This window comes from Mesocricetus auratus, unplaced genomic scaffold (assembly GCF_017639785.1).
Source record: "Mesocricetus auratus isolate SY011 unplaced genomic scaffold, BCM_Maur_2.0 Super-Scaffold_100004, whole genome shotgun sequence".
Classification (NCBI taxonomy): Eukaryota; Metazoa; Chordata; class Mammalia; order Rodentia; family Cricetidae; genus Mesocricetus; species Mesocricetus auratus.
The window spans coordinates 101,084,078-101,096,643 of NW_024429189.1; the positions used below are offsets into that span (position 1 = coordinate 101,084,078).

The window sequence follows — 12,566 nt, forward strand, 5'->3', positions numbered from 1 at the left end:
TGTCTGTGTGTTGAGCCCTCTTTTCCTACCTCTGACAGTGGCCAGCTCGCCATCCACATGAGCCATGCACTGCATGGCAGTAGCCCCAACACATATTGGCATGCTGACTCTCTGTCCTAAAACACTGGTTGACAGGTCGATGTCAGCAACATTCCGGAGCATCCGTGGATACAGCTTCCACCTAGAATTTAAACAATATAAATAATAATATGTATAATTTAGAATTTCAAAGTGTAGCTAAAACTTTGAAATTATTTTAAAAGAGAAAATGATTTTTTCATTAAATGGACAGTTTTAATGTTTTCTATTATGGAAAGTGAAGAGGATATAATCACATAGTGTATATATGCATTAAATATTACTTGGTGTCCCCTTATACATGCAACTTGCTATGTGTTTGTATATGTGTGTGTGAATTTGTTACAGTTTCAAAATATAAAAATGAAGATGGAAATAGATCACTGTGTCGTTTTTAGTAACATCTGAGTGACACAACAGAACTCTTCTGTTTCAGCACACAGTTCTGAGAGCTATGACAAAACCAAGCAGCCATATGACAGCCAGGACAGTCACATCTAGACCAGTCAGTCATCCTTCAAATTCTCGTGTTTCCTTTTGTAGTGAAACTTTCCCCTCATCACCTTAAACCCAGACAAACATTGGTCTGTAATTTTCATCCTCATATTTCTTCTTTTAAAGAATAGCACATGTATGGACTCACATGGTACACTGGCTGTTGACTCTACATTAAGTGCTTAGTATCCACTGTGCTGATGAGTGTTATCACCAGTTTGTACCACTGGGCTGATGAGTTCTATTTCACCTCACAGAGGGTACCACTCCTAGGGGACATTTAGAAGAGTTCCATTTTGTATTGGTGATAAGCAAAGTCACCATGAACATCCACTAATAGGTTTGGGGTTGAGTATAATTTTTATTTTACTTTCCCTAGGCCATTTTAAAGATGATCTACAAAGTCCTAGAGGTTACATTTGAACTTGAAAAGACGTAGATGAGTAGCTCAGGGCAATTACTTTTAAAATTATGATTTTTTCCTTCAAAGTTCTTCAGCTAAATGCTGAGTCCACTGAAGAATGGTGGTAAGGGAAGAGCTGGCTTTTTACTTTATTTGTATTATTTATTTTGTCAGTTAAACCCTTATCTCAGGGTAATTAATAAAAACTAGAGTTTTAATTTCTGAAAATTATTGTAAATCATTTTCCTGTGATTCCTCTAAGTTAAAAAAGATGTTACCTTTAAGCCAACAATGAGAATGTCCATAAATCTTCCCAGAGAATGAAGTATCTCTCCTATCAGCAGAATGTGTATCCCCTACTTGTTTACGTTCTTTATTCTCCTCATTGTTGGCAGAGAAAGACAGAATTATTATAACAAATGTCTTGTTCAGACACATGTGCATGCCTAGCCAGCAGTCCCAGTTAATTTTCAGGATTTAATTCTACTTCTAAAAAGGTTGAGGTGGAGGCTGTTCTTGCAAATACAGCGAGGTGTGACTTCATATAGGAAAAACGAGGGGGAAGCCCTTCATTTTAGGAAGGTTTTTTTCCCTAGGAGCATGGCAGCTGTTGGGCAGTTGGCAGTTCTGCGTTGAGGACTTGCTAGAGGTCGCTAATCCAACCTTCCTCACACAGCAAACTAAAATCATGCCATCCCTGAGCCGCATAAAACAGAAGTTTTACTGTGTGATTCCTGTGCTGAACATCACACATGTCATCATTCTCCTGCACTCCACAGGCTCTGTTCCTGGAAATCATCCTCACCACAGGCACTTTCCAGCATGGTGCTGGGATCTCTATTTTGAACGGGGAGAATGCAGAAGTCCCTAAAGGAGTTTCTATTACCAATCATCTCCAAGTATTTCTAGAATGAAAAATATTTGAATAGTGGTGACTGACACATCAGCTTTGCAAAGCATTAATATTAATGTTTTCTTATGACTGAAGGAACAACTTCATGAGTACAAAAGAAATTGAAGGACACTGGCTCTCTCTCTCTCACACACACACACACTCACACACACACACACACACACACACACTCTGTCTATCTCTCTCACGCTGTGTGTGTGTGTGTGCTCTCATGCTCACACACACGCGCCTGTGTGAAAAGGTGCCTTTTTAAATATCACACATTTACAAACCACAGCTAATTCTGTCGATAATTGGCAGCCTTAACTCATACACTAGGTGGCGCAGTCACCTTAGTAACAGCTTGCTCCCATTTTTCCATACATTTTTTTTTTTCTGTTTCAAGGTACTACAGAGACTCGTCAACCCACACATTTCTTAGCAAAATTAAATAAAGCCAGTAGAACAGAAGTGTAATCTTCTAAGGTATCCTCCAGGTTTTTGTGTTTTCCAAAAAACAATAATTTTGTCAGATAGTTTCAGTGGATTTTTGACCCCTCCACCCAAAACTACCCCAAACGTAAATGGCCATCACCTCAATTATGCATCTAATAATGCTTCTCTGTAACCTTATTTTGGTTTCACATGGCACCCACTTTAATAAGAAGCTGTGAAGATGGAGAGAGCAGCTGGACCACTGACTAAGAAGTCTTTCAAAGACTGAACTGAACAAAGGAATCATAACACAACTTTCAGTCTACACTTCACACAGAGCAAAGGCCTCGATACTAACTAATCAAAAACTCAAGAGATACACACACTTCTCGGATCATAACTGATCCCTGAAAGAATTAATAAATTACACAACACTGAAGCCTTCTACTTACTTCTTGCCCACTAAGTACCCAGAATTGACTTTCCCAGAATTCTAAAATGCCATCGCATGGATTTCCAATTCCTTCATCTTAACTTTCCACACTACAAATTTAAAGCAAATGATTGGAAAAGCTCCTTCCTCAGTTATGTAATGTGTTAGCTGAGAGATGCTGTGACATTTCTACTTACATACTACTGAAAACACTAGTGAGTTTGTATTGTTTCTCATAGAATGAAGTGAGGATGACAGCACTTTTATCTACCACATAGTTCGAATGAAACTCCCCACTTGTCAGTGTCATTCAGGATGCAACAGGAAGGAGGCAGCTTCTACTTCTGATGTCATGATCCTGCTAAATACTTAAACTATGGAGTTACGTTTCCACCATTAAGACCTTCAAGAAAAGCCGCAGAGCCTGTGACTGGGTAAGGAAGCTCCTTCGCATTCACATGTGAAAGAAATAGCGTAGCAAACTTTTCCAATTTGGCTTCAGTCTGGTCAGGCTATTCAAACTGAAGTAGGCTGGCATTCTGACATTTGCCTTGTTCACACATATTTGCCAGAGGAAATTGCATTCTTCTGGGTGGTTTGTTTTATTCATTCTTTAATGTGTTTTGGGATGGGGGGTTGTTTGTTTTTTCTAGTCAAGATAATGCCAATCCCAAGTTACACCAAGAAATACCTCCAAGCAGCTACTAGGTCACACAAGTGGTCCAAGTTTCCAGAAATCCAAAATGTGGTTGTCAGATGTGAGTATTGATGGACAGGGCTAGTGAGATGGTTCCTCTACTTGCTGGGGGGGAAGGGGGTAAATTTCACCAATGCCTTTGAAACATCCCACCCTTATGTCACAATGCTATCTGATGGCTGATTGTTTTGTAGCCTTTATTTGAAACAGAATGAGAAACCTTTGGGTGACTTTCTTTCTGCTATCAACTCAATGCCATCAAAGCCAGCAGAAATTCTATTCTTACTTCAACATGACCAGTTCAATGGCACAAAGCAAAGGATTATGAGTATTGCAGGGAGTCACACAACAAAGGAGGAACTGACATGTTATATTGGTAATCTTGCCTGACATTTGCTGTAGTACAAACCCTAAGAACATGCTGTCCTCTGAAGTAATTTGCTCAATATGTTTTAATTTCTTTTTTAATAAAACAAAAGAATTATCAAACTTCATAAAAGACATGGCACTGCAAATCCAGTTGCATTATCTGTGTCCTAGGAATAAATTAGTGCACACATAGGTTGCTATTTCTAATGAGAGTACTGTAGAATTCACTGAAGCCAAGAGATTGGTTACAACTTGGAAGTCACCATGACACAGAAAGTTTTTAGCGTTTCTCAGGTTGTCAAGGTAGTCTGTTTTGCTGTACTCCTTTACTCTCTCTTGGGAAGATGTTTGGGGACCATTCTACATCATTTCCACCCACTAGATATGGAAGCTAAGTCAATGTGCAGCCACTGAAATGCAAGTTCCTGTTGGTAGGAACTTTCTATTCAGATCATTGTTAAGTCCTCAGCTTTGTAGTAATCTTGTCTGTGAACAACAGTTCAAAATATAAGTCCAGGCACGTTGGCACATTCCCGAAGCATTCAGGAAGTAGAATTGGGAAGGTGGGTCCAATTCCTAAGCTAGCCTGGTGTGCATAGCCAGTTTGACATTACACAGAGCCATTTTGTGGGACTATATGTAAGTTAATGAGCTGAACCACATGAGATACAGTATCTAAAGGGGTGGAGAAGGCTGCTTACAGATGGACTGGGTGATCACCAGCATCAATGCTGAGATACCAGCCCTATACATTAGGCCTGATATGTCTTTTGGCTATATACACCCAGTAGAGCTAAAATGTTGTTTAAGGAACACCGAGGAAAGCTATTTACCTGGCAAGTACAGCGACATGGTCCCAAGAAGGAACATTTACAAGAGCAGGAAATGCTGAAGAAGCCCCAAATATTTTTAAAAAATGATTGGGAAAATGGCAGAATTTTAAGCTCCTGCACTGTTAATCAGTTTTCTACCCACAATTTCCCCAGCATTTATGAATTCAAGAAGGTTCCAGAGAAAGCTGGATAGAGAAATTCAGAGATGTCCCTGGGGAGATGTCCCATCCTTCACTCTGTCACTACCAACCTGTGTGTAAAACAGCTGCTGCCAGCAAAACACTGCCTTCATTAAAAGGACTTAACTTCTCATAATTCAGAAACATGAAGGTGTCACTCCAGATCAAATAAGAAATAAGGAAGAAGGCAAATTTTCTGTCTCTGTTTATTTTCTTCCCCTTTCCACTTAATGAATCATCATAAATGGGGAACCCTAATATCCACTGTCATCATTAAGGACGACAGCGGAAGAGGAATGCCATGGGAAGACTGAGGTGTGGTAAAGACTCCCTCATCTACTCAACTGACAAAGCAAAACAAAACAACAACAAAAAGAACACCCACTTAAACTATTTTTTTCTTTCCATCAAAAAGAAAGCACAAGCCATGACACCTGCCATTTGAAATATGAAAGACTTGGGAAAATTAATTTGGAGGGAGAAATGAAGCCCTTTTTAGAGGAGGTGAGAGACAGCAAGGTGAAAGATGAACGCTACACAGACACATCGAAATCTACTTGAAAGTGCAGACAGCCATAATCAAAATGAATGATCACAGAGAAGGCAACAGGACAAGAACATCTGAAGCAATAGTAATCCTATCTGATTCAACTGGGTAGAGTGGCTATCTTGCACTTAAAGCCTTCTTCCTAGTCTGTCAACACAAGTGTTCCCTGTTGCACTCTAATAAAAAGTAAATGGAGTCATCAGCATTTATAGTAATTGGTATGCATAGTTAAATGAATTACTGTCACATTTCAAGTAAAGGCAGGACTCACTTTTGTCACTGATCCCTGGGCTTATAATACTTCGACATTTTAAGACATCACGATTTCTCACATGTCAGAAATTTTCTACTCTTTATTAATTACGAATCCAGGCCATTTTACACCACTGTGACATAAAACTACATCTCATTCTGATGCAATATCTTTGTATAATATTAAGACACAACTTTAAATAATGAAGTTTCTTACCTAGAAAATGCTCTAGTATTATCAGCCAACGTCTCCTGATCATTTGCCCCAGATTTGTAATAGTCATATACTGACTTCTGAAGCACTGATCGGGCATGCTGTTCATAATCATTGATACAGACCAGACGGGGCAACATTATAGCAGGGGACAGCAACCTTAGATATCCTAGCGGTTTTTTCATGGACGGCTTTCTATGCCCAGACAATTCCGTTATTTGTCAATTATTAATAGAGTTTTGCCAAAGTTCATATTTAATTCTCTCTTTCTTACATCAAATGAGCAAACATTGTATGCCTAGACTTTGACATTTCATTTGATCACCAGATGTACCTAAGCCACATGGAGTTCGAGCTCAGGAGGTGGCAGAAAAGCATGGGATCTCTCACATCGACAGAGCAGGGGGTTAAATCAGAAGTTAAAGGACTGTCAGAAAACCACCCTTGATTTAGATCTATCTCAAGCTGGGTCTTCCAACACGTTGCTTTGGCATCTGCAATGAGCTACTTCCTCCTCATTTTCCATCTATACTTGTACAATGCATATGAAAGCAATGAACACACGTAGGCTATAGAGCAAACTAATTATCCATCAAGTGAAGAACTTCTGCACAATACAAATTTGACCAGATCAGAAATATTTGGCTTTAACACAAAGCACTATGGCTTATTCTCAGTTATTGCTCTGGGGGTGGTTGAGGGCAGTGCCATTCTAAGTGGCTTTGGAGTCTCAACCCAAATCCATCCCTGTCGGGGAATAGCTTCGGGAATATTTGGATGAGTAATGCATGGCTGGGAAAGCAATGGAGTTACCCTCAACTACACTATAACAAATGTTCAACAGTTAAATTCCAAATGCCTAAATGTGTGAGCACTTTCTCTCTTGAAGGTGGGGCCTTACTTTCCAATACAATGGGTACACTAAGTGTCATGGAATCTGTGGTCTATGAAAGACCTCAGCAAGAAGGTAATGGCTTGAAGCGTAAAGCACCATAATTCCTCTCTCAGATGGGATTACTCCTTAGTCTGTGTCCTGTATTCCAGACCCAGGTACCCACAGCACGTGCTAACTGGCAGATTACCAGGCTCTCTTCTAGTTTCACTTCCTCAGCTAGTAGGCAAAAAGAATGGCTTCGTGCTGAATGTTGAAGAAAATGGAAATAAACCAGTAATAAATATAAGCCTGAAACTGTTTTAGGAGAAGATTTTGATTGAGTCAAACGAGATTTGTTTGGTTCATCAATGTTCCCCAATGGTTCAGGCATCAGTGTAATAGGTAGGTAACACAAGAAAACTGCAATTGTGGGGGCTAGTCTCCAGCAACATTTTAAAAATCTTTAAATTATTCTATTTAAAATGCTATGAGAATGTACCAACTTCTTTGTGTTGACAAGCAAGCATCACAGTATGAGAGCAGCATCCTTATGAAAGTTGATCAAAGTAGTCTTAACTGCCCCCGTCTGACAGTTAACACCATCATTAGGAAAGCTGATCAAAGTCTTAGCTGCTAATCAGTACAGATTCAAAATTGATCTGCAGATTAAACAACCTTTTCTTTACACAGTCCACCCTTTACAACAACTGCTAAAAAATATTAATTGTGTCTTGCAACTTACATAATTAGAATGTTGAGGAAGTTTAGTACTGTTTAATGGGTTTTAAGCAGGTCAAATCCTAATGAGACTAAAGAAGGGAAATAAGAGCCAGAGATTTTCAAACTATGATCCTGGACCAAGAGCTGATCATCCTTGGAACTGGATGCTAAATGTACATGTGTATCCATGAGACACTTCAGTCAACTGAGCTGTACTAAGCTATGCTGGTGACTGTGACTCATAACAGTATTTGAGAGCCAGGGCTTTTGCAAGACAAGGATAAAAGATGAAGCTTGAGTTTTAAAACCAACAGACCAACCAACCATCCACTCTCCTTCACTGGTGGATTTGGAGTGCTGTCTTAGAAATGAGACTGTGAAAAGCACAGCCCTCACATAATTTCATCAATCTCTTGGTGGATAGAAATAAAAGAAGGGACTGGATTTTTAAACATCCTTTTGCTGATTCGCAACAGTCACACTGTCTAAATATCACACATTCTTTCAGAAACAATACCGTCAGCAAAACTTCCCTGGAAGCCCTGCATGGAAAAGGATCCTTAAGAAAAGTGTGGGTGAGACAAGTTTAGCTTTTACTCCAGTGGCTTAGAAGATGATTGTGTGCAGCTACTGCAACCCTGATCTCATATCTGAGAATCAGGATTGGTGCCAATGTAAATATTCCTGTCCTTTTACTCAGTGGGCAAAACACTGGAGCTTTGAGTTTTCGTTTCTGAAACTGGGCTTAATAAAATTTAATTTACTTCTCATCCTCCCTAGTGCCCCTTTGATAATATTGCCCCAAAATCTTCCAATCCCTTTGGATGTTCTGAAGCCACAAGATGGTCTTTGTGAACACCTACCTGCTCCTAAATCTCCAGTAAACTTTAAGCCTGAGCTCAAAGGAATCAATGAAAACTCTACATTTCTTGTTGTCTTTGTACAATATGCAATTTATACTCTTGCTTGGAGAATCTCTAATTTCCTGTTTTTAATATTTTAAGAGGCTTTTTATCAAAATGGGGGATGGGATTTGGGGGACAAATCAATCATTTCCTCCATCTTTGGCATCAAAGGAAACTAAGTATTCCAACATCTCTAGCTCTAAGAGTAAACAAAGACCCTCAGGCACCATAGATGGCAGAAGCCAGAGCCCTCTACAGGTACAAAGTCCATTTCCATGACTACTCATGACTTTAGCGTAGCTTTTTACATGTTTGAGCTTTTTATTCTCTATCTCTGTGGAATATTTTGATCATATTTTGTAATAGAATGCTTGCACTTGATTGACAGGATTTCTTTACACACTTCGAGTACAGAACATTTTCTGTATACTAACTTCTTTTTTATTTCTTAAGAATTGTGTGTGTGTGTGTGTGTGTGTGTGTGTGTGTGTGTGTGTATTTCTGAGTGCAGACTTCGCAGAGGCAAGAAAAGGGTGTCAGATCTCCTAGGGCTGGAGTTACAGTTGTGAGTAACCACTTGCCATGAATGCTGTAACTGAAATTGAATCATGTATGGGAATTACCAGCCCTTTGTAAAATTCTTCACTTGCTTTCACAACCTAATTTTGCTGAAATCAGCTTCAAATATTCATAATACAGAACTGTGATACTAGTCTCCCTGTTTTGTCATTCTTCGTGATGCCCTTTTTCTCTATTCCCTCTCTTTCTCTTGTACTCTCTTATCAAGTTACCCCTCCTCCCTTCTCTTCTTCCATCCTTTGTTTATATTTGCCTCCTTCACTTTCTGCTTTAAGCTTTCCCTTCATTTTATATTCTTATTCTTTTTTCCTCCATTCTCTTCCTTTTAGTTTTCCCTCCCCTCTGTCCCCATCTTCTGTCACAAGTAGGAGACAGATAATTTCCCTATAGCTATGTAACATATTTTCTGCACCTAAAAGGGGTAGGGTAAAATTTTAACAAGAAGCCTTTGCTTCCCTTTGAGGTCTTAACCCTTAGCTGAGGTTAAAGGGCATGCAAATGTTTACAGGTTTCTATGCAGAGTTTACTCTTGTCCTTTGGAACAACAGAACTTGGCAGACGAGTTTTCTAGGAAGGGTATATAGGTCCAGTTGACTTGAACTTGCCTTCCATCAAGCTGATAGCTATGAGTATTCATTTTTTGTTGTTGTTGTTGTAGATAGTAGTATGCTTTTCAATGTTTTTAAAGTATTCATTTTACTTTTTGAGATTACAACCTAATAATTTCTCCCTGCCCTTTCCTCTCTCCAAGCTCTCTCATAAGCCCCTCCTTGCTCTCTTTCAAATTCATTACTTATGTTTTCACTGGTTGCTGTTATGTATGTATGTAGGTATGTAGGTATGTATGTATGTATACATATATATTGCTACATACATAAATGTGTCTTGCTCAGTCTGGATAATGTTACTCGGATGTGTGTTTTCAGGGATGACTATTTGGTATTGGATAACCAATCGGTGTGCTCTTCCCTGGGGAAGACTGTTTCTCCAGCTCTCAGTGTTCTTTAGATGACTCAGTGGATGAGTTTCCCTACCTGTTTAAGACCTTATTAGTTTTGTTTTGCTTTCCCACTGTCCATCATCCCATAGGTGAGATGGGTAGTTTCCCAAAACACACTGTCCTTGCACTAAGGATATTGTCCTACTGGTCTCCAGTCTTCATATGGGATTTCCCATGCTGCCTCCCCACTAGTACAGCTGCAAACCCCACCATGCTTGCTGCTTGGGGGTTCATCAGACACATGTGAGAATCTTCAGCCATTCACCTGTCTGCCTTGGGTTTTCCTTGATCTCTTACATTTGCTGTTTTGCTTTGACTTATTAAGAATAGCCAATATTTTCTCAGTACTTCATCAAAACATTATAAAATATGCTAACAATGTCATATTTCACACCTGTAGGTGTTTTGTTAAAGTCAGGCTAGTCCATGTACTATTAATTAAGGGCCTTTAAGAACTGGCCTTTTATCCTACAGAAGTTCAAATTTTTAGTATTGTCAAATAAATCTGTGCTATTGCTAATGGTTTAGTATTTTAGTCTTATTTTTAATAATCCTCCAGACACAGGACTGGAGGGATGCCTCAGCAGTGAAGAGCATTGCTCTCACAGAAGACAGGAGTTTGGTTTCTAGTACCCAAACTGGGCTGCACACGACTGCCTTGTAACTCCAGTTCTAGGGATCACAAGCCTTTTTATAGCATCTGTGGGCACCTGCACACATATATTCACACAACCTCACACCTCACACACATATACATATCAATAAAATAAATACATAACTTTTTAACAGCCACCAGAAATCTTAAAGGCATTCTCCTTTGTTTTCTTTCTTCTGGAACTAACCTCCATGTACTTCATTGGTCACGATTTGCCTTCAGTAAATAAAGTGGGCCAAATATTTGATACAACAAATCTGTTCATCTCCCCCTTTCAAAGCACAAGGAAATAATACATTCTGACTCTCTTGTACTTGGGACCAAGCTGGTTCTTGGCCATGCAAACAATTCTGAGCTGTGATCAGTCAGTGTCTGTGACTGTTAATCTGGGGCTGAAGCACAAAATGCTAAGACAAGGTCTTTCCTCTCAATCTCTCTCTCTCTCTCTCTCTCTCTCTCTCTCTCTCTCACACACACACACACACTCTCTCTCTCTCTCTCTCTCTCTCTCTCTCTCTCTCTCTCTCTCTCTTTCATGGCAGAGCCCACAGCTTTGTCCTAATGGTGGTGGTTGTGCCAGCCTGACCTTACTAACACTATCATGGAGGGCTGGGACTTAGTGTGGCTGCAACTATAGTGCTGTAATGCCAAGTCACACAATTATTGCAATTACCAGTTGTCTTGCCATCACTCACTGACCAGCTCATCTTTCTTCCTGCATTAAACAACATTTTATACAGAACATTTGATCTCATGTATATGATTCTTCCATTTCAGTACATAACCCCCCCCAACTTTATATGTCAATATTTCCTACTTGTCCACAAAGATGTTACCCAGGTGGCAATGAAGTAAGATGGACTACAGATGGCATATGGGATGCTCCCTGTAAAGAGTGTATCATACACCAAAGAGCAACCTCTAAGGGACACGATTCATAGAGTGGAATTGTTCTTGGGATAGAAGTTGTAGTGGACTAACTAACAGTGACAATGTCGTTCTCACAGATGTTAGAGATTAAGCATATGAACTCAAAGACCTTCAGCTAGAAGGTTTTGTTTAAACCATAGTCTTCTGAGAGCAGGGAAGGCTCTATACATTTCAATCATTACTTCATTTCTTCAGGTAAATCATCTGGATTTAGACAGGAAAGAGAATTCCACCAAAGGAGAATCTAAAAGGAAGTCACCTCTCATGAATGTGCCCCACAGAATAAGCCTCTCCTGTCACAGGGAGAGGTAATGGGTACTGACAGTCCTCCAGTGGGGGCTAACTTGCACTGATACTCTTCTGAACGTTAGAAGTGAATATTAAAAGCACGTCTCTTATAAATTATTCCGAGGAAATAGCAGCCAAATACTAAGACCCATATCATGTGAAAAACTTTTAATGTCTCCTGACGTGCAGAATCCCTTCTTCCTTTGTGTAGGGCCGATCCCACTGCCCAGGAACCTAACTTCTGGCACCAGGCCACTGTGGACTCCTATAGCAGAACCACACACATCTCCTGGGAATTTTGATACAGAAAATAAAAGGCCAAAAAACCTCCTGCACCGTATAGAAGACTCCAGATTCCCCTTTTAGGCCCATGTATGCCAACTGTACCAGTTCAACTGAAGAAAATCACATCTCAACCCTACTGAGACTTAGTTCTCTCCTGAACATTATAAACAACACTACCAGAAAAAGAAAAGCAGTTTACAAAATGAGAGAGATTCAGCTAACTACTCAAGATGTGCGAGTGCCAGAACAGAAATGGAATACAAACAGAATCAAGACATGTCTCCTGCACAAATCACTGACTTCATCATAATAGCCCTAATGAGCACTGCCTGGAGGACTCTTCAGACAAAGAGTTTTTAAAAGTGATTACACTATGTTCACACAACACAGAAAAGACAAAATTACACTCCAAGAAAACAAAAGCAAAGGGTTAAATGAAATAAGAAAGTCAATACAATGTGTAAAACAGCTTGAACAAAGAGATAGAGGTAATGAAGAAAGAT

At 39.6% G+C, this 12,566-nt stretch overlaps 1 protein-coding gene across 3 annotated transcripts in view; it reads right to left on the reverse strand.

Annotated features, from left to right (window-relative positions):
• The window catches only part of Hao1 (hydroxyacid oxidase 1), a 113,843-nt gene that overhangs the window by 85,543 nt on the left and 15,734 nt on the right, over positions 1–12,566 (reverse strand). For 2 of the 3 annotated variants that reach the window (XR_005877435.1, XR_005877434.1), the window contains exon 2: positions 30–181. Coding sequence is in view for 1 of the 3 variants with exons in the window: in XM_005068677.4 (XP_005068734.2) it covers positions 30–181; positions 5,831–6,012 (334 nt within the window). In the remaining 2 variants the exon portion in view is untranslated. Of the gene's footprint in view, positions 1–29; positions 182–5,830; positions 9,612–12,566 lie in introns of those variants that run through there. The other variant, XM_005068677.4, reaches the window with a different exon arrangement.